General features: G+C 41.3%; 1 protein-coding gene across 1 annotated transcript; it reads right to left on the bottom strand.

Annotated features, from left to right (window-relative positions):
- Positions 1 to 3877: 3877 nt before the first annotated feature.
- On the bottom strand, positions 3878 to 5358 carry MAGEH1 (MAGE family member H1). Its single transcript, XM_008512526.2, has one exon. It carries the CDS (start codon positions 5076 to 5078, stop codon positions 4419 to 4421), a length of 660 nt encoding a protein of 219 aa, XP_008510748.2. The 5' UTR covers positions 5079 to 5358; the 3' UTR covers positions 3878 to 4418.
- Between the last annotated feature and the right edge of the window lie 20085 nt (positions 5359 to 25443).

The following is a 25443-nucleotide window of genomic DNA, read 5'->3' as shown; positions in this document are numbered from 1 at the left end:
GAATGTGAGTCCAGGCAGAATCCATATCTATCTTTCACCATGACCATGGTCTGCCCAGCACATGACTGCTGAGGCCACGGCCACAACACTGGGCCCAAGGAGGACACCCCTCAGCCTGTTTTATTGCATGGGCAGATACCCCCTACTTGCTGCCTGGATCTTACCCCAGGAACTCTACTCTGCTCAAGGTAAGAGTTCTGCCAGCCCATTGTACCTTTTGGATTGGAAACAGCATCAGCGCATGATGTTGCAGGCCCAGAGAGGTTGCCGCTTGGTTGGTCTATTGTGTGATGGCCAGGACCTAGGATTTGAGGATTGATGGAGGCTTCAGGGCGCCGAAGTTTCTGAGCAATGTGTTGTGATGGGGAAGACACACTTGTCTGGGAAGGAAATACTCACTCTACACATAGCAATCCCTCAAGGATGCCTGGTGATTGGGGCCGCAACAAATCAGAATAAAGGGACGTCCGCAGCTAATCCCCAAATGGCTTATTAACCTCATTTTCCCACACCTCCTCACCCTACCCCAGCATGCTCCTTCTCACTTTTACCCTGGGTTTTGGTGGAGTTTGAAGACAGGAGACTTCCTCAAGGCTGGGTGGAGCCCCAGGTGTCCCGGTGATGCAGTCTGTTGTTTTAGTATAACAGTGTGGGCTTTAGACTTGGCTGGCCCTCGGTTCATGTCCAAGGCTGCCACTGATCAACCAGGTGACCCTAGCAACTTGCTTCTGATACCTGATTCTGAGTTTCCTCCTCTGTAAACTTGGCCTGGTGGCACCCACCTTGCTGGACTGTTGCAAAATTTAGAAACAATGTATGAAAACAGCCATCAATGTGCCTGGCACAATTTAGGCACTCAGGAAATGGCAGCTGCCACTCTTGCTATGCATTACGGACTTTTGGGCTCTCTATCCCTGAGCTCCCTAAACAAGTGGAGTGTTCTAGGACCCAGAAACTCAATCCACTTCAGAGGTATCCTGGCAACTAAAACTGCAGCTTTTCCACTCACTTTGTGGAAACTCTGCTGGGGCCAGGCCAGCTTAGGCTGTGGACTTACACAGCAAGAGGCTCCCAGCTTGTGTCCCATCTGGACACTGCTCAAAGCTCAAAGAATTTATGTAAATGAAACAATGAATATTCTCTTTTTCTCACCACCTTCCAGAAGCCCCTTTCCCTGCCTCTCCCTCAGCCCTGTTGTTCAGTTCATTCACAGCCACCGGAAATCCCACCCTTGTTCAGCATTTACCTAATAAATGAAGATGAACTCTTTGCAGTACCAATGTAGTGTGTTGGGGGGCAGGGAGGGGTGGGAGACACACTAAACCTCAGGCCAAGGGGGTAATAAGCCTGGGCCACTGATTGCTTCCTTGCTGGGCTAGGGCAGGTCACCCAATCCTTTGTGCATCCCTGGGGAACCTCCTGCCTGAGGCCTTCAGGATTCCAGCAGTCATCTCTTTTACAGTGCAGCTTGCAATATACTCCCACTCTTTCTCCCTTTATTTTGGTCCTACTGGTTCTCTGACTGAATTAAGCTTCTTGGCCCACACTCGCAAATAACCATTTTAGACAATTGGATGATTATTCCCCACCAGAGCCAAGGAAAGCATGGATTCAGACAGGTTTTTATTTCTTCAGGACATTATTCAGACCGGACATTATTTCTTCCCCTGTCCTTCAGGACGTTATTCAGACAGGACACTGTTTCTTCCCCTGAGCTAGCTGGCCCTTCCTGTAAAATGAGGGGTAACCTTACTGACCTGGCAGAGATAATATGTGGTAAGCCCTTGGTACAGAGGAGATGCTCAATCAATCTTTGCTCTGCAGGCTCTCCCACTTACTAGCTGACTGACTTTTATGAGCCCCCTTCGGCAAAAAGGGGAGAACTTAAAGTCAGCTTTGTCCCCAAAAGGATTTGAGGCTGCAGTCAGGGTTACTGAGGCCTGTCCCACTGACTTCACACATTTCTTTTGAAGACAGGGAACTTGTGATGCATTGGCAGGCAGAGGTGGACAGCAGGGTGGCCAATAGAAAAGCATTCTGGATTTGCAGGGAACAGAAGTGGGGTCTTGTCTAAGATCTGTCCCTTGCCACCCCTGTAGCTCTAGACAGCCAAGTCACTTAGTAATCTGAACCTCAGATTCACACCTTGTCTACCTCTGGAGTTGGTATTGACAAATATGGCCCCTCCGGAGCCAGAAACATGCCTTTTGACTTTCTGCAGTCCCAGTTTCTGTCACACTGCCTGAATCATAGAAGACTCTCACTATTTTCTTGTTTGCTGAATGAATTTGGAGCTGCTGAGGGGTCATAGTTCCTACTTTTGATTGAAGCCTCCTTTGCCTGCAGGCTGATGTCTATGAGTCCCTGGGCCTTTGCGAGAAAGTCATTTGTTAGCCTACTCTGGCCCCAGACACTTTATCTTGCACACAACTGGAAGCAGGGTAAGACTGACTGGAGGCAAAGAAAGGAGAAGGTACCCTGGCCACTCTTTTGTGTGTGATGGCTGCTCCCTCTGAGCCCCCACAAGGCTGGGTGAGGCACCCTTCCTTGGTGTTCCCTATTAGGGGACTTAGTTCATGCAGTGTTTAGCTCTCGGGGTAAATGTGGTAGGCTTTGGGGGTGGCCAGGGCTTCTTATGCGTGTTCTTTGCCTGTAGCTAATATGAACGTGAGGGAGGACTCCCATATCTACAGATTTCCTGCAGGGTGAAGTAAAGGATTCAGAAGCCCCTGGTGGTAGAATGGATAGGAATGGCATTGAGCTCCTTGGTACAATGAGGTAAGAAAGTGTGAAAGCTCCTGGAAGTGGGAAGAAACCTGATACCACATGACTTAGCACACCATAGGCCACCATGCCAGGTGGCCCTCTGGACCTACTACACTGGCTGAAGCAGAGAGTCAAAGAGTTAATTCTGCCCCACCCCCATGGAGACATACACACACACACACACACTTTTAAAACAATTTGTGCCTCCTAACAAACCGTAGTTCCTGAGAGAAGTGCCAGGTTACCTTTCAGAGATATGCCACAGGTCGAATCTCTCTGGCTCATCCAAGCAGCTCTGCTGTTTTGGAGCCTCTTTTTCCTTGTTCCAGGATTTATCATTATGTTAATAAAGTAATCATCTTTGTTCTCATTAAAATCGGCCATAACTCCCACCCTTTGAGACTCTAGCCCCTGCTCACCTCTTTCCCACATCATTTCTTTTTCTCCACTTCCTCCTTGACAGAACTTTAATAGCTCAATGAAGAATCTGTTTTTTCTCTAACGTCCGTGCTGCCTTTAGTGCCTCCATATTTACTCCCTTCCCCATCTCCAGTATTATTTTCAGACCTCAAGTTGTCATCTCACCAAGAATTTTCTGACAGTCCCATCTTTTTAATTTCTGCAGTATCCTCACAATGTCCTTTTTCCTGAAACCACCCCTCTCTCCTCTGCCCTCCTGTCAAGCTGATTTAAGTGTATTTTCTCTTTCCACAGCACCCTATGACATTCCCTTCCCTTTGCCAACGCGTGCTTCCCCGAGCTGAATTAAGTACCCAAAAAGCACCTAATACAAAACATTTTCATAGTATGCTCTGATGCCCCTTTCAAATCCCCCCCAGCTTATTTAAGCATCTCTTGGATTTTCATAGCACCCTATGATGTCCTCTTTCCTGTCCCATCCCCCCAAGACAGGTCACATAAGCTTTTCTAAATTTTCATGGCGCCCCATGCTCACTCCCTATTACAGCGTTTACCACACTGCCAGTGTACGTTTGTCTCTCCCACATAATCTAGAACATTCTTTAGAACTGAAGGCTGTGTGCTAAGGAGTATCCTCAGAATCTAGACTGGTGCCTCACACATAGCCGGTGGTCAATAAATGAACAAGGTGTCCTCGTCGTTATGCTTTTATTTTTTCTATGTTTTGCAGTAACTATGCAAAATCATGGTAGTTGTCAGTCTTCTTTACATAAGGGCAGACACAAAGGTTTTCAGGAAGGTCAGATATAGAAGAATTCCCCCATCCTTCTCTCACATTTTGCTGGTCATTTCAAACTTTCAAAGAACAGCCTATTTCAATGATATAAAATATGTACCTGATCACAGAATATGATGGAAAGACTTCATTTTAAAATTTTAGCCAGACTGTTACACTAAATCTCAATAAGACAAAAAAAGAGAAATGTTTTCTTCAATCATATTTTTAAACATATCGTGACCTAAATCAACACTGTATTAAAATGAATAAAATTCTACAATATCCAAAGCAAACCCTCTATTTCGCAGTTTAAACAATTAGCACTGATCACAAATACTAAATACAGTGCCCTCCCCCTTCCCCATCATATTCAATTCAGGACCAAGGTAATCTACTCTTTGAGGTACCTTTGATGCTCTTTCCAACCCCTCTCAAGGGTCTGCCCCATATTTCCTTAAGAGGCGGAGTAACCCCTAGCACCTGAATTGAGGATAGCCTCAACTTCTGCATCATCATCCGAATCCCAATCGTAATTACATGGCCAGTCCTTGGAGCATCGGTTACGCACCCTTGCCACAAAATGCATGACTTTCAGCTTGCTAGATTCCACGTGTGCTCGAGGTCCCCAGAAGAACTCGTACTCCATGGGGCTGCTACGGGGCACAGGCTTATAAATCAGGTACCCTCTGCGCACAAACTCTTCTGTGACGACCTTCTTTGGATCTCCAAAGATGCTGTGCTGCCGGCCAGGCTGCATCCCCAACTTCCCCAGCACTTTCCAGACCAGGGCCTCCTTGGCGCTGTTGCCCATGATGAAGATGAGAGCTAATATGGACATCAGGAGGCTTTTCTTGGTGCCTTGAAAATTGCTCCGGGCTACCGAGGGCTTTTGCGCTTGAGCAGTGCTCGAGGCTTCCTCAGGGGTGGTGGAGGCCTCTTCCGGAGTGCTTGGGTCTTCCTCAGGGCCGCTCAGGTCGTCCTCAGGGGTGCTTGGGATAACAGAGATGGCCATTGGGGTCTCGGAGGCTTCTGAGGCCTGGATCTTACGACTGTTGCGGTTCTCTTCTGCGGCTCTTGCGTTACGGCGGCGCCGACTCTTGCGTCCCCGAGGCATATCTCCTGCTAGGGGCGCCGAGCCCACAGCAGTTCTAGGGAAGAATGCCTGTAACCTCTGCAACAAACAACTATCTCTACCATAAGAAGGGGCCGCCGCTGAAGCCGCCAATGTCAATAGAGTCTTTGTAGCAACAGCGATAAAGCTCACTCGGACACAAGCGTACTCGCGTGAGCAACCTCCCCTGCATTCGCCCCAGCTGCAAATACGCAAGAACTCTGTGCAGAATAGGCTCCGCCTCTACTGCCACGCACTCCCCTAGCTCCAAAGAGGAAGTGGGTGGTTCCTCCACCCAGACGTCCACTGTCAGAAAGGAAAAGAGGCAGGCCACAGCAGGGGTGGGACTAGGGCAGAAATGACGGCTAGGGATTGGCCAGGACAGGGGTGTGCAGAGGAGAAATGAATATCATAGGATCCCTGTATTTTTCAGTCTAGGCGAGACCGGGTCATGGGTCTTGGGAAACAGTTTGCCTCTATTCCATTCTCGCCTAAGGCCTGCTGGGTGTGTGTGTGTGGGCGAGGGGAGTGTATTCCTGGAAGGAATCAGCTAGTCGCAGCTCTCCTTTCCTGTCTTGGCTTACACAACGCATTCACTCGCCCTGTTTTCAGGAGTTTATGTGTATGCTAATTAATTCGTGGGCCTACCTAGGATATCTAGATGGCTACGGCTGAAGTGCTGGGTGATGAGAGGAGATGGGACTGCAAAAGCGATCAGTGTGCAAGAGGAGCAGAGCCTTTACAATGTTTTATATTCACGGGATTATTAAGCAGGGCACTGACTGGATCAGACTCGCATTTGTACAGCCTCACAGAGGAGCAGACTATTGTCTAGCAGGTCACTTAGGAAGCAATTAGAATAAGAAGCAAGAGAGAATGAAAGCGAGCCTTAAGGTGGTTGCCATGGGGATGGAGAGGCAGAAAGGCATTTTAAGGGTGATCATTGGCAGGCTTTAGAGACTGACTGAGGGGAAGTGGGGAATGGGGAGAGGGTGGTGGAGTGCAGGTTGGCTCCCAGGTTTCTAGGCTCCAGACTACCTGAATACCTAATTTATTTTGCTTCTTTCTTACATGCGGTAATCCGAATGTAATTCGGAGCAGACTCTGAACTTTATCCACCCTGGATCTTTGCTCACTGTCTCCTCTGCCTGAATTGCCTTTCCTCTCATCTCCAACTAATTTCCATCTGCCTGCTCCCAGACCTTTTCCTCCACGAAGCTTGTCTTAATCTGCCCCAAAGGGTAGTGAGTCAATTTTTGCTCCCCTGAGGGAGGAGTCTCTAGAGCAAGCACTCTGTATCTTTCTCGTGTCATTCCAAAGATACTATTTTACACAAGTCACTTCACCTCTCTTGAGTCTGCATTTCCTGATCTATAAAGCGGGGTTAATTAAAGTACCGGCCTCATAGGGTTGTGAGAATTAAATGAGAAAATAAATGAAAAGCGCTTATCACAGAGGAAGCACAGTTTTTGCCTCTCAAGGTGTTTCAAGCAGTGTGTGAGAGTGGCATTTGATAAATGCATGTTGACAGAATAAATGATGGAAAAGATTTTGCACGTTTTCACCTGACCTTTTTAAAAATAAGTGAATACTTTATACCTGTTTGGCTAGAAGAGATTAAATGCTTGCTTGACAGGGCCTCAGACTGTAATCCCACTGAGGAAAGGGGCCCTGTCTAGCCCCTTGATGTCTCCTAGCCCTTGGTAGAGTTTGTGAAATAGGATATGGCTATGCCTGGTGAATAAGTTCGGGGGTGGGGGGCAATGTGTCCCATTCGGAAAGCCGAATTGCCAGCTAAATTGCACCCAACACGGCCCGTCCTCTGTACATGTGTAGAAAGAGGATGCCTGATGTGGAGAAATGGGCACTAACTCAGACCTGGGAATGTGAGTTCTGGCCCAGTTCGTGTCGCTTAGAAGCACTTTAACCTTGATGAGTTTACCTAACATCTGTGTCCTGTGATTTGTCCACTGAACAAGCAGAACAGGCTGACCTCCCCAGCCTTGTCTGCCAACTTGTTGTGAGGCTCTCTAGAAATACAACAGCACATACTAGCGACCCTGGGTTAGAGCAAGTTCTTCCAAGTTCAGTTGTTTTCTCGCTCGACGTTTGTTTTGTGTTTGCTGTTTGCGAATCTGGGTGCCTAGAGGACTGCAAAATCACCTATATTCCTTTAAAAAGCTTCTCCATTCAGATGGGACTTTATGGGAATGTAGCCTAGCAAACTAATTCTCTTCCCAACGGTCACTTTCTAACTGAAACTTTCTTTATATCCAGAGCCTACCAAGGCCTCCTGTTGGGGAAGCCTAGCCATAAACCAATTTGGGGCAGTGCATGCTTGCTGCTGCATTGCCTTCTGCCCACCAACCAGCTGACTGAGAAGGGGGTGCCATTTGCCTGTCACTACCCTCATCTGAGTGAACCTTTGCTCTGCTTCACAGCAAGGCTAAGGCAGCTCTGCATAGCACCCTGAGTAGATCAGAGCTTATCCTTCAGCAGTGTACGACCTAGGGCTGTGGCCTCCGACCAGTTTCCTCAAAGGAGAAGTAATCAGGAACAGGGTTTAAGTTGTGAGCTACTCTCAGTGTTCCCAAAAACTTAACAGAGATCACATTTATGTAAGACAGGCCACAGAGGTTAGTAGTCAAGAAACGCATTGTATTTAATAGCCAGAATATCACTAGGCATGGTATTAACAGGAGGAAGTCAGCAAACCATGCCTTGGAAAATTGCGGACCCCAGGTCTATTTGGAGTAAGTAGTACATGAAAAAGGAAGGGCAGCTGAGTTGTGAGGGCCCTAGGAGTACAAAGAGAGGAGGGAAACCAATATTGTTGTGGTAGGCTATGTGCCTAATCTACCTCCAAACGGGAATCTTTCCGACAACTTCAATTACCAGTGAATTTTCCAAATCTCAGTGAAGCTAGAGAGAGGTTAACAATCTTGCCCAAGATCGTAGCACTGTTGTTGAATGTCAATATTTAGGCTCTTATCTTCAGATTTCCAAGCCCTGGTTTCTGCCGTCACACACCTCACAGCTGCTCCGACTGAGTGCACATTTGGTGGTGCAAGGAGGCTTAACATGGAAGGGAGTGTGCTTGCTCCCTTGGGATAGGAGCAGAAGGAAAAGAGATGAGAAAAGGGACAGATGTGGGGAAGAGCAAGTCAGGGATCCTTACTCACCTACCAGGTTTTCCATGCTTCGCTCTGCCCCTTCCAAGCTGTGCCAAGTCCAGCATGTCACTTAACCTTTCGAAGCCTCATTTTCTTCATCTGTGAACAGGTATATCATAGTGGTGGTGTGAAGATCAAAGGGAAATACCTCATGCAGGATCAAATAGGCTGTAAAATTTCCCCCAGACCCCAAAGATGTCCACATCCCTATCCCCAGAACCTGTGAATATGTTACTTTCTATGGCAAAAGGGAACTTCGCAGATGTGATTGAGTTAAGGATCTTTAGATGGCGAGATTATCCTGGATTATCTGGGCGGGCCCAAGGTGAACACAAGTTTTTATAGGAGGGAAGCAGTAGAGTCAGAGTCAGTGAAAGATCTAAGGATGGAAGCAGAGATCAAAGAGAAGATAGTACACTGCTGGCTTTGTAGCTGCAGGAAGGGAGTATGAGCCAAGGAATGTAGGGGGCCACTAGAAGCTGGAAAAGACAAGGAAAAGGTTTCTCCCCTAGAGCCTCCAAGGAGGAATGCAGACCTGAAGACGCATTTTAGACTTCTGACCTCCAGAACTGTAAAATAATAAATTTGGTTGCTTTAAGCCACTAAATTTGTGGTAATTTGTTACATCAGCAAAAGGAAACTAATACACAAAGCACATGTGTGCCTCATTCATGGGGAGTGCCTAATGAATAAGAGCCATGATTACCGTTGAGGTGAATTTATATTATTGCCATATTTTCAGTGAAAGTACTGGGAGGGCCAGGGTGGGACATGAGACTGGGCTGGATACCTTGGCAGCAATTCTTGCGGATGTTGATATGCCCTGTTCTTCCCTGGTGTTGCCCACCTATCCCGGGCACTGTCATGGCTGTATGCCCAAGTTTCCATAGGCGTTACTCTCACCTGGGCAGATATTGCCATAGCCACCACCTGGTGGTAAGTGCTGGGGGTGGGATAGGGAGGGAAATGCAGGAGTCAGTCCACACTACTCATGTTGCGGTGCACTGACTAATCACCTTTCAGTTGCCTGTGGGCCCTGTTCTGATTCCAGCAAGCACCTCCCCAGGGCATAGAGCACTCTTGGGCCAGTCCCTCCATCTGCAACAACCTTTGCACAAATTGTGGGCCACAGCCTACTTGAACAGGTGAGACTGACCCCATCTGCTGGCCCTCATTCAGGGACTCCTCACTATGTCTAGTCTACTGATGATTCCTCTAAATCATTTCACAGCGCAGCTATGGGCTTATTTTACAATTTCCAAGAATTAGCGTCTTGCAAGAAAGTCTATAGCACGTGCACTCTTACCATCATGAAACAAAAGTCGTGTGATTACTTTTGAGGTTTGTTTGCCGGGTTTTAGGGTGAAATATTTTTACTGCTAATTAATCTCAAACATAGGGACAAGAATGAAGATTAACGTTACAAACAGCTGCATAACCAATGCCCCGCTGTCTCAGATTTAAAAATTAGGCCCTAACTCAGCATATCCTCTACATTACAGATATGGTAAAACCCTCTGTTTACCTCTTCCGGACTCACTCCACTCTCTCCTTTCTCAGTGGGATCTGCTATCATGAATTCAGTAATTATTATACCCATGAAGAGTTGTATGTATTTGCTACCTATTTCTGTGTCCATCCACATTATATAGAAATTTTTGATGTTTATCCAAGTTGACAAATCTAGCTGTGATTCATTTTAATTTTCGTATACTCTCTCTTTCAGTATTTGCAATTTATCTTCCTCCTGATGGAGCTGGACTTCTGCAGTTTCCATTTTTCCAGAACAAATAATGCTCTTATTACTATTTTTGTACCTGACCCCTGAGAACATGCGCGTGGATCTCTAGGATCACCGTTAGAGTTACTGGGTATGTCTGCATGGATGTGTTTAGATAGCCCACATGGATTTCTGCTTTGTTTCATTTATAAAAATTGAATCATTTTATACACAATTTCCACTTCATTGTTTTTCCTGATCAACAATAAAATTTCCTTAACTCATATCTCTAATTCTTTCATTATGATGGCTGAATGATGTTTCTTGCAATGGTGTTACCATAATCTCTTCAGGCATCCATCTATTGACCAGGTACACTGTATTCCCAAATTATTTCCCTCTCTACAAACGATGTTGCAATAAAAGGTCAATCGTTAGTTTACTGGGATTTTTTTTTAATGAGTAATATATCCAGCTGAGTATGAGAGCCAAGTTTGTGTTCAGGGTGTTTGATGAATGATTTAAAATTTTTCCTTCTACTTCAGTCGAAATCAAGGCGATTTATGACTTTTTCCTGCATCTTAAATAGGAAGCAAAGGCTTGCTTAATTGAATAGTTGTAATATGCATGGGACTGGTTGAACATTATCCCAAAGCCGCTGAATGGGATGCCACTGAATGGCTTCCAGCAGGAACGGTAAGGTCAGATCAGTGGTTTAGCAAAGCCCCTTTGGCTGCAGTGTGGAAAGTGGACTGTGGGGGAGAGGCGAGGGTTGGGTGGAAGACCTGATTAGAGGCTGTTTCCCTCATCTAGGCTAATGATAGTGGTGGCCTGAAATAGAGTGATGGCAGTGAAGATGGAGGGAAGGGAATGAATATCAGGGCTAATTAGAAGACAGAATCAACAAGCCTTGGGGATTGCTTGTATCTGGGCAGTGAGGAGAAGAAACAGGCTGTGTGGGCCTCCCGGGGTTCTGGCTTGGATAGGTGATGAGATTAGGGATACAGGAGGAAGAGCAGGTTGGTTGCCTTGCTTTTCTCTTGGATGCCCTGGCCTTCTGGAAGGGCCCTTTGTTTGGTCGACTCTCTGCAGGATCATTGGACTTCAAATGCCTGCAGAAGCCCTGCTAATGCTCAACCTCTACCAGCACACCAGTCACAGAATAAAGCAGGGTGCAGCCTGACCTCAGAATTGTGGGAAAACTGGATATCGTCCATGGCATTTGTGTCTTGAAGGAGATTCTCTCTTTCAGCGGGGGTAATCGCGTACTGAGTTTCCCACGGACTCTTCTCAGAATCATAAGTCCCCCCAAAACCCCAAAGTGAGCCCATTAGCTGACTCTGCATCATCACAGGAGTGGTGGCACTTCCTAAACTTCTCCCTGAGGTTCTCTGGGGTCTTCAGGGTGCTGACTCACCTCAAGCGACATCAGAGGTAACATGAACAAAAGGTGCCAAGTATTACATCCATGAAATCAGCCCCTGTGCTGTTGTGGACCCTAGGTGCCTACCACTGGTAGGCTTTATGGTCCCTCCTTGGCTACTCCTGGACATGCCCAAACCTCTTTCCATTGGGAATCCTTGTCCTTTGAGCTTTCTGTTTATAGGTGGGAATGACTCTGAAGGGGAGATGGAATATCTGCCTCCTGAAAATAAAATAAGTATGCAAGCACATTAAAGTTCCCCCAGCTGTTAACTGAAACATCACTTATTCTCAGCCAATTAACAATTGTTGTATTTCTTTCCTCAACATTTATCTTAAAGCTAGCCTATTAGCATCATTCATAACATCAATAATAAGTAACTTCCTTCTGCTATTCTTCATGTGCATTGTCTCTAGGTGGTCACTCTCCTTAGGATGCCCAATGTAGATACAAGGCATCTGAGGCTGTGACAAGCACAGTAACTGGCCTGGTATCAAATCCCTGACATGGCAGAGTCAGGTTTTCTGACCCACTTCCCCCGATACCACAGGCATTGTTCTTTTCCCCTCTGAGTTGTTAATAATGCTGTTCCCATTACCGCTACCCTGACTTACAGGGTTTCCTATCTAGATTTATGCAGCAGGCTCTTTCCTGGCTTTACCCCACCTCCAATCTCTCCTCATCCAACTGCACCTTGCATATAGACATAAGAACTTCCTCCTGAAGGGGCCCCCACTCATTGTCCACCACCAGGCTGTACTCTTTAGGTGTTGCATCAGGCTCTTTGCTAGCTCGGTGGGGCCTGATGGCCCATAGACAGTCCTCCAAAAGCAAGACCCAATAGATTGAATGAATGAGTGAATGTTGACATGAAGCAACCTATCCTTGTTCCTCAGCGTCTCTCAGCTGGAGTCATAGTGTGCTTGACATTCAGACCCAGGTTCTCCTTGGTTCTGAGTTTTCCCAACCAGGCAGTGGGGAGACCCTGTGGACTCAGCCCCTCGGTGCATGTGCATGTCTGTGTGCACATAGGCATGCAGGTGTCCACCTATTCACATGTGCACCAGTATTTGCTTGCTCACCTCTCTGCTTGCTTCTGGCTCTGCGTGGAGTTTCTGACATTTATCCCTCTCGGTTAAATCATCTACTCAGCACCTGTCTGGTCAGGACTTGGCGTACATTATCTCATTTAATTCTCACAACTTTCCTGAAGAGTGGGCACTCTTATTTCCATCTTGTAGATGTGGAAGCCTGACTCGTAGGTTCCTTACATAGGTAAGAAGCATGGACACGGAAGAGGAATGGGAGTAGGCTATGTATAATGACGGTGCCCATTTCTTGAGCAGCTTCTCTGTACGAGGCATTTTGTATACATTGTTCCACTTAATCTCCACAGTAACCCTACGAGGTAGTCACACTATGCCCATAATTCTGCAGATGAGGCATGCTAGACATAACAGGAGTATACAACTTGTTCAACATCAGAGTTAAGTTGTGGAGCTTGGTCTCAAACCCAGGTTTGTTCAATATTATAGCCCAAGCCCTTATCACAAAACTAGGACTGAGGTATGGGAACAGACTGAAGGAGCAAGGACTGATTGGAAGGTGCTACAAAGCAACTGAGGGAATCCCAGGTGAAGGTAACCTCATCCCTCACCCCAGAGCACTCAGAATCTTGGATGGCTCTGAGACTGGGTGTTATCTATAGGCTGTCTTCACCTCCTCCACAGTTGCCAGCTGTTAATGTTTCATGACTCATAGCATCCTTAATAGCCTTGGAAGCCACAAAAGTGAATCAAGTCCCTCATCATAACCTACCTCCTGTCTGTCAGTGATCTAGGACTGAATAGGCCGATTTCCTTCCTAGAAGGGATTGTGTGGTTCAGGAAGTTTTTAGTATTAGTAGTTGCAATTCTGCCAGCTCATAGTCAATTCTTGAGATCGCAATTTTTTGGGGGGAACTATTAAGATCTAGTCTCTTAGCAACTTTGAAATTTACAATACAGTATTGTTGCCTATAATCGCTATGCTGTACATTAGATTTCTAGAACTTATTTATCTGCTGGTTCCAAGTTTGCAGCCTTAAACAATTTATCCCTTATTTCCCCACCACCTAGCCTCTGATATTCACCACTCTACTCTTTTTACAAGCTTGGCTTTTTTAGATTCCACATGTAAGTGACCTCATATAGTATTTATCTTTCTCTGTCTGATTTATCTCACATAGCATAATGCCCTCAAAGTCTATCCATGTTGTCACAAATGACAGAATTTCCTTCTTTCTCATGGCTGAATATCATTCCCTTGTGTGTGTGTGCATATATATAACAAAACTTCCTCATCCATTCATCCATTAATGGACACTTAGGTCATTTCTCTATCTTGAATATTGTGAATAATGCTGCAGTGAACACGGGAGTGCATATATCTCTTCACTATCCTGTATTCATTTATTTTGGATATATACCCAGAAGAGGAATTTCTGGTCAGATGATAGTTCTAGTTTTAATTTTTTGAGGTGCCTCCCTAGTGTTTTCCATAGTGGCTGAACCAAATTATGTTCCCATTGACAGTATACAAGGAGGGTTCCTTTATCTCTACTTCCTGGCCAACACATGTTATCTCTTGTCTTTTTGATGATAACTATTCTAACAGTTGTAAGGTAATATCTCATTGTGGTTTTGATTTGCATTTCCCTGATTATTCGTGACATTGAGCATATTTTCATGTACTTCTTGGCCATTTGGATGTCTTCTTTGGAAAATGTCTGTTTATATCCTCTTCCAATTTTCTATTGGATTGTATTTTTGCTAGTGAGTTGTATGAGTTCTTTATATATTTTGGATATTAACCCCTTATCCAATATATAGTTTTTAAAATGTTCTCCCATTCCATAGCTTACCTTTTTATTGTATTGATTGTTTATTTTACTATGCAGAAGCTTTTACATTTGATGTAGTCCCATTTGTTGGTTTATGCTTTTGGGGTTATATCCAAAAAATCTCATTGCTCAGATCAATGTTGAACAGCTTCTTCCCTATGTTTTCTTCCAGAAGCTTTACATTATCAGGTCTTCAGTTTAATTCTTTAATCCATTTCAAGCTAATTTTTGTGAATGGTATAAGATAGGGGTCAAATTTCATTTTTCTGCAGGTGATTATCCACTTATCCTAACACTATTTGTTGAAGAGCCTATCCTTTCACCATTGAGTGTTCTTGGCACTCTTGTCAAATATTAGTTGACTATACATGTGGGGGGTTTATTTCTAGGCTCTCTATTTTGTTTCATTGGTCTATGTGTCTATTTTTATGGTAGTAACATACTGTTGTGATTACTATAGTTTTGTAATATAGTTTGAAATCTGAAGTGTGATGCCTATAGCTTTGCTGTTTCTCAGGATTGCTTTAGCTATTCAGATCTTTTGTGGTTGCATACAAATTTTAGGATTGTTTTTTTCTATTTATGTGAAAAATGCCATTGAAATTTTCATAGATGTCGCATTGAATCTATAGTTGCCTTGGATGGTATGGGCCTTTTAGCAATATTAATTCTTTTAATCTGTGAACACGGGATATCTTTCCATTCGTTTGTGACTTCTTTAATTTCTTTCATCAAGGTCTTGTAATTTTCATTGTACAGATCTTTCACTCCCTTGATTAAATTTATTCCTAATATTTGATTGTTTTTGGTACTATTGTGAATGGTATAGTTTTCTTTATTTATTTTTCAGATGTTTTGTTGTTAGTATATAGAAATGCAACTGATTTCTGTATGCTGATTTTGTATCCTGCAACTTTACTGAATTTGTTAATTAGTTCTGACAGTTTTTTGTTGGAGTCTTTAAGATTTTCCGTATATAAGATTATATCATCTGCAAATAAGAGACAATTTTACTTCTTCCTTTCTTACTTGGATGACTTTTATTTCTTTTTCTTGCTTGATTGTTCTTGCTAGGACTTCCAGTACTATGATGAATAAGAGTGATGAGAGTAGGCACCCTTGTATTATTCCTAATCTTAGAGGAAAAGCTTTCAACATTTCACTGCTGAGTATCATGTTAGCTGTCATATATGACCTTTACTATATTGAGGTATATTTTTTATATATCCAATTTGTTAAGCATTTTTACCGTGAAAGGATGTTGTATTTTGTCAGATTTTTTTCTGCATATACTGAGATGATCATATGATTTTTATCTTTCATTCTATGAATGTGGTTTACTACATTTATTGATTTGTGTATGTTGAGCAATATTTGCCTGCCAAGTAGAAATCCCACTTATTCTTGGTGTATGATCCTTTTAATGTGCTGTAGAATTTGTTTTGCTAATATTTTGAGAATTTTTGCATCTGTATTCAATAAGGGATATTGGTCTGTAGTTTTCTTTTTTGTAGTGTCCTCATCTTATTTTGGTATCAGGGTAATGCTGGCCTTGTAAAATGGGTTTGGAGGCAAGCCCCAGTGGTCTAGTGGTTAATTTTGGCATGTACCACTTTGGCGGCCCGCATGTGATTCCCAGGAATGGACCTATACCACTTGTCTGTCAGTAGCCATGCTGTAGTGGTGGCTTACATATAAAAAGAGGAAGATTGGCAGCAGATGTTAGCTCAGGCTAATCTTCCTCAGTAAAATAATAATAATAATAAAGTAAAAAAAAATAAAACAGAATGCATTTGGGAGTGTTCCCCTTTCTTCATTTTGTTGGGAGATTTAGAGAAGGATTGGCATTAGTTCTTCTTTAAATGTTTGGTAAAATTCACCAGTGAAGGCATCTGGTCTTTTCTTTGTTGGGAAGTTTCTGATTACTGGCTCAATCTCCTTACTTGTTATTGGTCTGTTCATATTTTTTATTTCTTCATCATTGACTCTTGGTAGATTGTGTTTCTAGGAATTTATCCATTTCTTCTAGGTTATCCAATTTGTTGGTGTATAATTGTTCATAGTAGCCACTTATGATCCTTTGTTTTCCTGTATTATCAGCTGTAATGTCTCCTCTTTCATTTATGATTTTATTTATTTGAATATTCTCTTTTTTTCTTAGACTATGTAAAGGTTGTCAATTTTGTATATCTTTTCAAAAACGGCTCTTAGTTTCATTGATTTTTTTCTATTGTTTTCTGGTCTCTATTTCATTTGTTTCAACTCTGATCTTTGTTATTTCCTTCTTTTTACTAACTTTGGGCTTAGTTTGCTCTTCTTTTTCTAGTTCCTTGAGATGTAAAGTTAGGTCGTTTATTTAAGATCTTTCTTTTTCTTACTGTAGATATATCACTATAAATTTCTCTCTCAGAACTGCTTTTGCAACATTGCATTGGTTTTGATGTCTTTAAAACAATTATTTTGAATTATTTGTCAGGCCATTCATTAATCTCCATTTCTTTGGGGCCAGTTAATGGAGGTGTACTGTATTTCTTTGGTAAAGTCATGTTTCCCTGATTCTTTTTGATCCCTGTAGCCTTACATAGATATATGCACATTTTGAAAAGCAATCATCTCTTCCAGAATTTATGTACTGATTTTAGTAAGGGAAGGCTTTTATTTGCATTTGGGGTCATACTGGAGCTTACTGTGACCCTGGGTCTAGTTGTACAGGGCACCAAGAGTGATGCTGTGTGGTTGCACTGGGCTCAGTAGTGTGTGATGTCTCTTTGGCTCATGCTGTTGGGGTTCACAGCTTTGACAACTGTGCGTTCCTTAGTAATCACTGCAGGAGGTCTGCAGCGGCTGCAAGGTCTGTTGGGGTCCTCAGTGGCACCTCTAGGTCCAGCAGCTAGGGATCAGAGCAGGCAGCAGTGGTGGCTAGAGCCTGAAGTGTGCACATTCTCAGCTTTGGCAGCCAGCTGCAGGTGCCTACGCAGTGGCAGGTGCCAGTTGCAGACTCACATGTAGTGGTAAGGTCAGGGCATGCAGCAAGGGCCAGGACCAGCTATGTGCTCACTGGCAGCTATGTAGGCACCTTGGCTGTTCGAGTGTTCTCCTATGGCAACACAGTTCCTCCACACTGCAAGGTGAGCACAGTACAGTGGAAGATGGTGATGGGTGTCAGGATGTTGATATGTAAGTGCACCACTGGAAGGGCTAGCCTCAAGTGGGCACATGGCGGTGGAGTCAGCCAAAGGGAGTCTAGGCTGCCAATTTTGCACTGGTGCAGTTGTAGAGGCCTGGGATGGTTGCCAGTATGGTATGGTTCAAGATGGTTCAAGTGAGGTGTGGGTGGGGGACATGAGGAAGAACTCAGTTACCTGCTAATGGGAATATCTATGGGGCAAAAGCTGATAAAATCTGCAGGAGGTCTGTGGCAGCTTTGCTAATTGTTAGTTTCTTCAAGTGGCAAAATCTGCTGGGTTTTTCTGCAACTGGTCAGTGTGAACTACAGTTGCTCCCACTGTGTGGCTGTTTTTGGTAGTTCCAGCTTCTCTTCTTTGTTCCTAGCTGTCTCTATACATCTCAACTTTTCAGGTCTAGGTGGGTGAAACTGAAGCAGGACCTTAGTGTGGTGCTTTGAAAAGGTGAGGAAGCTGGTCACTCATCCTGCTCTGCCATTCTTTCCTAGCAGGGGAAACTCTTTTTAACCGGGAAGTTTCCTCTTGGCACTAAGCAACGCAGGCTTTTGAGGTGAGATGACACAGGCAAAATGAAGCTATCTTCCTTCTTTTATTGTTCAGTTATTCTCATGGTTTTTGTTCCACTATGTTCCTAAAGTTTCTTAAGTGGACGCCAGAGCTCTCCCATGGCCATTTTTGTTCATAGATAGCTGTCTAATTGTTGATCTTTGGGGAGGGAAGAAGGCTGGGTTCTTCTACATAGCCATTTTGGTGATGTCTCTAAATGTACATTGATTAAACTCTAATTAAATTGCAGAAATTGAAACAATTGTCTTAGAAATTGTGATCTAACTATATGCTGTCCACAAGAGAAACACTTTGGATTCGAAAATACAAATAGGCTGAAAGTAATAGGATGGAAAAATATATGCAACAATAACCAAAAAAGGGCTGGAGCAGCTTTACTAATACCAAACATAATAGACTTACAAACAAAAATTCCTAACAGAGACAAAAAAGGATATTTTATACTGATAAAAGAGTCAATCTATCATGAAGATATAACAATTATAAACATAAATGCATTTAACAACAGACCTTCAAAATATTTGAAGCAAAAAACTGACAGAATTGAAAGGAAAAATAGATAATACAAAAATTGTACTTCAAGACTTCAATATTCCACTTGGAATACTGGACAGAATAACCAGAAAAAGATCAGCAAAGAAAGAGAAGACTTGGCCAGCACTATAAATCAAGAAGACCTAACACACATCTATAGAACAAGCTGCCCAAGAACAGCAGAATACACACTCCTGTCAAGTGCACATGGAACATTCTCCAGGTCTGACCATATATTAAAGAGTAAAATAACTCTCAATAAATTTTAAAGGATTGAAATCATACAAAACATGATCTCTGATGACAATAGAATGAAATTAGAAATCAATAACAGAAATAAGTTTGGAAAATTCAGAAATATATGGAAATTAAACAATAAAATCCTAAATAACCAATGGGTCAAAAAGAAGTCACAAGTAAGATTAGAAAATACTTTGATATTAATGAAAATGAAAATACAGCATTCCAAAATTTACAGAATGCAATGAAAGCATTGCTTAGAGGGACATTTATACTTATAAATGCCCATAGTAAAAAAGAAAAAATATCTGAAAACAATAGCCTAAACTTCCTCCTTAATAAACTAAAAAAGAGCAAACTAAACCCAAAGCAAATAAAAGAATAATAAATATTAGAGTGGAAATAAATGATATAGAGATTGAAAAACAACAGAGAAAACCAATGACCCAAAAGTTATTCTTTGAAAAAGATCAACAAAACTGACAAATTTTAGCAGAATTGACTGAGGGAAAAAGAGAGGATTCAACTTACAAATCAGGAATGAAAGATGGGATATTACTTTAGACCTTAAAGAAATAAAAAAGAATCAGGGCTGACCCTTGCCGTTAGTGGTTAAGTTCAGCACTCTCTGCTTTGGTGGCCTAGGTTTGTGAGTTTGGATCCTAGGTGTGGACCTACACCACTCGTCAGCCATGCTGTGGTGATGACCCACATATACAGTGGAGGAAGATTGGCACAGATGTTAGCTCAGGACTAATCTTCCTAAGCACAATAAACAAATAAATAAATAAAAAGGAATGAAAAATAATAAAGGAATACTGTGAACAATTGTGTCAACAAATTAGATAAACTAGAAAAAGTGGACAAAGTCTTAGAAATGCACAAATTAACAAAATTGACCCAATTAAAAATAACGAATCTGAATCAACTTATGACATGTAAAGATTGAATTAGACATTTAAAGAAACTTTCCACAAAGATAAGCCCAAGACCACATGGTTTCATTAGCGAATTCTATCAAAAGCTTAATGAATAGCACCATCTTTCCCAAAGTCTTTCAGAAAAAAGAATAAAAGAGAAAATTTCTAAACTCATTCTATGAGACTAGTATCACTCTGATACTAAAAGCAGATAAATACATCACAAGAAAACAAAATAACACACCAACATCCCATTTGAGTATAGACACAAAATCTTCAACAAAATATTAGCAAACCAAATCAAGCAATATATTAAAAGAATTACAAACCAAGACCAAGTGGGATAGTATTCACAAACACAAGCTTGATTTATCACATGAAAATCAATGTGTTACATTAATTTTCTATTAATAAATAGAAAAAAGGGACAAAAAACACATGATTCACCTCAATTGATGCAGAAAAAGCATTATGTGGTAAAGGTCTAGCACCCAGAATATATGAAGAACACCTATAAGTCAATAATAAAAAGACAAATAACCCCATTTTTAAAATGAGTACATGATTTGAATAGACATTTCTCCAAAGAAGATAAATAAGTGGCCAGTAGACAAAGGATAGATGTTCAAGATTACTAGTCATTAGGGGAAACACAATTCAAATCATAATAAAATCTTGTTTCAAACCTTCCCAGAGGACGATTATGATAAAACAGACAGATATTAACAAATGTTCACAAGGACGTGGAGAAATTGAAACCTTCACACACTGATTTTGGGAATGTAAAATGATGCAGCTGCTTGGAGAAGTTTGAAAGTTCCTCAAACATTTAAACATAGAGTTACCATATAGCCAAGCAGTTACACTCCTACATATATACACCAGAGAATTCAAAACATATGTTTACATAAAAATGTGTACATAAATGTTCATAGCACCATTAATCACAATATCTGAAATGTAAAAACAACCCAAATGCTAAATGGATAATAAAGTAATGAATGGATATGTAAAATGTGGTCTATCCATGCAAAGGAGTATTATTTAGCCATAAAAGGGATGCAGTACTGATAGATGCTACAATGTGAGTGAATCTTAAAAACATGGTAAGCGAAAGAAGTCAGACATCAAAAACCACATATTATATGATTCCTTTTATATGAAATGTCCAGAATAATCAAATTCATAGATACAGAAATAAATTCTCCTATTATGAGGAATGGGGGGTGATTGCCAATGAGCACAGTGTTTCTCTTCGGGGTGATGGAAATGTTTGCAAATTGATTTGTGGTGATGGTTGCATGATTCTCTGAAAACACTAAAAATCATTTAATTTTACTTTAAACACGTGAATTCTATGGTATGTAAATCATATCTCAATAAAAAGATAAGTCAGATGGAGAAAGACAAATACCATATGATTTCACTCATATGTGAGAGATAAGCAAACACATAGATACAGAGAACAGATTGGTGGTTACTAAAGGGGAAGGGGGTAGGAGGAGGGATAAAGGGATAAAGGGGCACATGTGTATGGTCACAGATAGACCTTTGGTGGTGAACACAATGCACTCATACAGTATGTGTCCTGTTGTAACTGGCTTATTTAACTTAGCATATTGTCTTCAAGGTTAATACATGGTGTAGTATGTGCCAGAATTTTCTTCTTTTTTAAGTCTGAGTAATATGCTATTATATGTATATACCACATTTTGTTTATCCATTCATCCATCAATGGACATTTGTGTTGTGTCCACCTTTTGGTCATTGTGAATAATTCTGCTATAAAAATGGGTATATAGATATCTCTTTGTGTCCCAGATTTCATTTTTGAGGGGTATATACCTAGAAGTAAAATTGCTGGAACATATGGCAATTCTATTTTTTATTTTTTTGAGGAACTACCATACTGTTTTTTCCATAGGGGCTGCACGATTTTACATTCCCATCAGCAGTGCATGAGGGTTCCAATTATTCCACATCCTTGCCAACACTTGTCTTTCTCTTTTTTTTTCTATAATAACCATCCTAGTAGGTTTGATGTTGTAGCTCATGGTTTTGATTTTCATTCCCCTAATGATTAGTGATGTTGAGTGATGTTTTCATGTGCTTGTTGGCCATTTGTTTATCTTCTTGAGAAAAATGTCTATTCAAGTCCTTGCCTATTTTTTTAATCAGACTGGTTTTTTTTTTTTTAATTTTTTAAAATATTGGCACCTGAGCTAACTGTTGCCACTTTTTTTTTCTGCTTTTTCTCCCCAAATCCTCCAAGTATATAGCTGCATATTTTTTTAGTTGTGGCATGTGGGACGCCACCTCAACATGACCTGATTAGTGGTGCCATGTCCGTGCCCAGGATCCCAACCAGTGAAACCCTGGGCCACCAAAGCAGAACACTCGAACTTAACCACTCGGCCAAGGGGCCAGCCCCCAGAATGTTTTTGGTTGTTGAATTTTAGGGGTTCTTTATATATTTTGGATATTAATCCCTCATCAGATATGTGATTTGCAAATATTTTCTCCCATTACATGGATTACCTTTTTAGTCTGTTGATAGTGTCCTTTGATGCATAAAGGTTTTTAATTTTGATGAGATTTAATTCGTTTATTTTTTCTTTTGTTGCCTCTGCCTTTGGTGTCAATCCAAGAGACCACTGCCCAATTCAGTGTCATGAATCTTTTGTTCTATGTCTTCATCTCGGAGTTTTATACTTTTAACTTTTTATGTTTCAGTCTTTAATCCACTTTGAGTTAATTTTTGTGTATGGTGTTAGGTAAGGACCCAACTTCATTGTTTTGCATGTAGAGATCCAGTTTTCCTAGCATCACTTGTTGAAAAGATTGTTCTTTCCCCCAACAAATGATCTTGGAAGAATTTTTGAAAATAATTTGACCATATAAGTGAAGGTTTACTTCTGAGCTCTCTATTTTATTCTATTGGTCTATATGTCTGTCTTTATGCCTGTATCACACTGTTTTGATTAACGTAGCTCTGTAGTAAGTTTTGAAATCAGGAAGTGTGCGTCTTCCAATTTTGTTATTCTTTTTCAAGATTATTTTGGCTATTCAGTGTCCCTTGAGATTCCGTATGAATATGAGGATAGATTTTTTTTTTATTTCTCCAACAAAAATGTTGCACTGGGATTTTGAAAAGGATTGCATTAAATATGTACATTTCTTTCAGTAGTATCAATATCTTAACAATATTAAGTCCTCCAATTTATGAACATAGCATGTCTTTCCCTTTATTTGTGTCTTTAATTTCTTCAGCAATGTTTTATAATTTTCATTGTACATCTCCTTACTTAGGCTCATTGCCGAATATTGCATTCTTTTTATTACTATTGTAAGTGGAACTGTTTTCCCAATTTTCTTTTTGGATTGTTCACTCTTAGTATATATAAACACAATTTATTTTTGTGTGTTGACTTTGTATCCTGGTACTTTGCGGAACTGTTTATTAATTCTCACAGATTTTTGTGGAATCTCTAGCGTTTTCTACATATGACATCATATCATCTGTGAACAGAGGTAATTTTATTTTTTCCTTTCCAATTTGAATGCTTTTTATTTCTTTTCCTTGAATAATTACTCTGATAGAACTTTTAATACTATTTTGAATAGGAGTGGTGAAAGTGGGCACCCTTTTCTTGTTCCTGATCTTAGAGAAAAAGTTTTCAGTTTTTCATCATTGTGTATGATGTTAGCTGTGGGCTTTTCATATATGCCCTTTATTATGTTGAGGAAGTTTTCTTTTTTTATTGCAATAACATTGGATTATAACATTACATAGCTTTCAGATGTACATTGCAATATATTTCAAATTCTGTGTAGATTCACATTTACCACACGGAAACTAATTATAGTCCATCACCTCACATGTGAGCATAATCACCCCTTTTGCCCTCCCGCCATGCCTTTCCCCCCTTCCCCTATGGTAACCACCAATCCATACTTCATTGCTATGTATGTGTTAGTCATTGTTTTTATCTTCTACTTATGACTGAGATCATACAGTATTTGACTTTCTCCCTCTGACTTATTTAATTCAGCATAATACCCTCAAGGACCATCCATGTTGTCACAAATGGCCAGATTTCATCATTTCTTATGGCTGAGCACTATTCCATTGTGTACATATACGACATCCTCTTTATCCATTCGTCCCTTCATGGGCACCTAGGTTCCTTCCAAGTCTTGGCTATTGTGTATAATGCTGCAGTGAACATAGGGGTGTATGTATCTTTATGCCTTTGCGTTTTCAAGTTCTTTGGATAAATACCCAGCAGTGGGATAGCTAGGTCATATGGTAGATCTATTCTTAATTTTCTTTGGATACTCCATACTGCTTTCCATAGTGGCTGCACCAGTTTGCACTCCCACCAGCAGTGTATGAGGGTTCCCTTCTCTCCTCATCCCCTCCAACACTTGTCGTTTCCTGTCTTGTTAATTATAGCCATTCTGACCAGAGTGAGGTGATACCTCATTGTAGTTTTGATTTGCATTTCCCTGATAGCTAAAGATGTTGAGCATCTTTTCATATGCCTGTTGGCCATCCGTATATCTTCTTTGGAGAAATCTCTGTTCAGATCTTTTGCCCATTTTTTAATAGGGTTCTTAGTTTTTTTGTTGTTGAGATGTATCAGTTCTTTGTATATTTTGGATATTAACCCCTTATCGGATATATGGTTTGCAAATATCTTCTCCCAATTGTTAGGTTGTCTTTTCGTTTTCTTGATGGTTTCCTTAGCTGTGCAGAAGTTTTTAGCTTGATTTAGTCCCATTTGTTCATTTTTTTCTTTTGTTTCCCTGGCCCAGTCAGACATGGGACTTGAAAATATGCTGCTAAGACCAATGTCAAACACCGTACTGCCCATGTTTTCTTCTAGAAGTTTCATGGTTTCGGGTCTTACATTCAAATCTTAAGTCCATTTTGAGTTGATTTTGTGCATGGTGTCAGGCAATGGTCTACTTTCATGCTTTTGCATGTGGCTGTCCAATTTTCCCAACACTATTTATTGAAGAGACTCCACTTTCTCCATTGTATACTCTTGACTCCCTTGTCCAATATTACCTGCCCATAAATGTGTGGGTTTATTTCTGGGCTCTCAATTCTCTTCCATTGATCTATGTGTCTGTTTTTGTGCCAGTACCATGCTGTTTTGTTTACTATGGTTTTGTAGCATATTTTGAAATCAGGGAGTGTGATCCCTCCAGCTTTGTCCTTTTATCTCAGGGATCCTTTGGCTATTCGGGGTCTTTTGTTGTTCCATATAAATTTTAGGATTCTTTGTTCTATTTCTGTGAAAAATGTTGTTGGAAATTTGATAGGGATTGCGTTGAGTCTATAGATTGCTTTAGGAAGTATGGACATTTTAACTGTGTTAAATTCTTCCAATCCAAGAGCACGGAATATCTTTCCATTTCTTAGTGTCTTCGATTTCTTTCAACAATGTTTTATAATTTTCGGTGTACAGATCTTTCACTTCTTTGGTTAAGTTTATTCCTAGATATTTTATTCTTTTTGTTGCAATTGTGAATGGGATTGTATTCTTTCTTCCTTTCTTTTTTTTTAAAGATTTTATTTTTTTCCTTTTTCTCCCCAAAGCCCCCCGGTACATAGTTGTATATTCTTTGTTGTGGGTCCTTCTGGTTGTGGCATGTGGAACGCTGCCTCAGCGTGGTTTGATGAGCAGTGCCATGTCCGCGCCCAGGATTCGAACCA

The sequence above is a fragment of the Equus przewalskii genome, chromosome X (assembly GCF_037783145.1).
Source record: "Equus przewalskii isolate Varuska chromosome X, EquPr2, whole genome shotgun sequence".
NCBI lineage: Eukaryota > Metazoa > Chordata > Mammalia > Perissodactyla > Equidae > Equus > Equus przewalskii.
Note: the sequence above shows the minus strand (reverse complement) of the source record. Positions and strands in the feature narration are given on the sequence as shown.

What these genes read in the sequence shown, in the direction of transcription:
- MAGEH1 (XM_008512526.2), bottom strand. Translation starts at nt 5,078, where the DNA reads ATGCCTCGGGGACGCAAGAGTCGGCGCCGCCGTAACGCAAGAGCCGCA.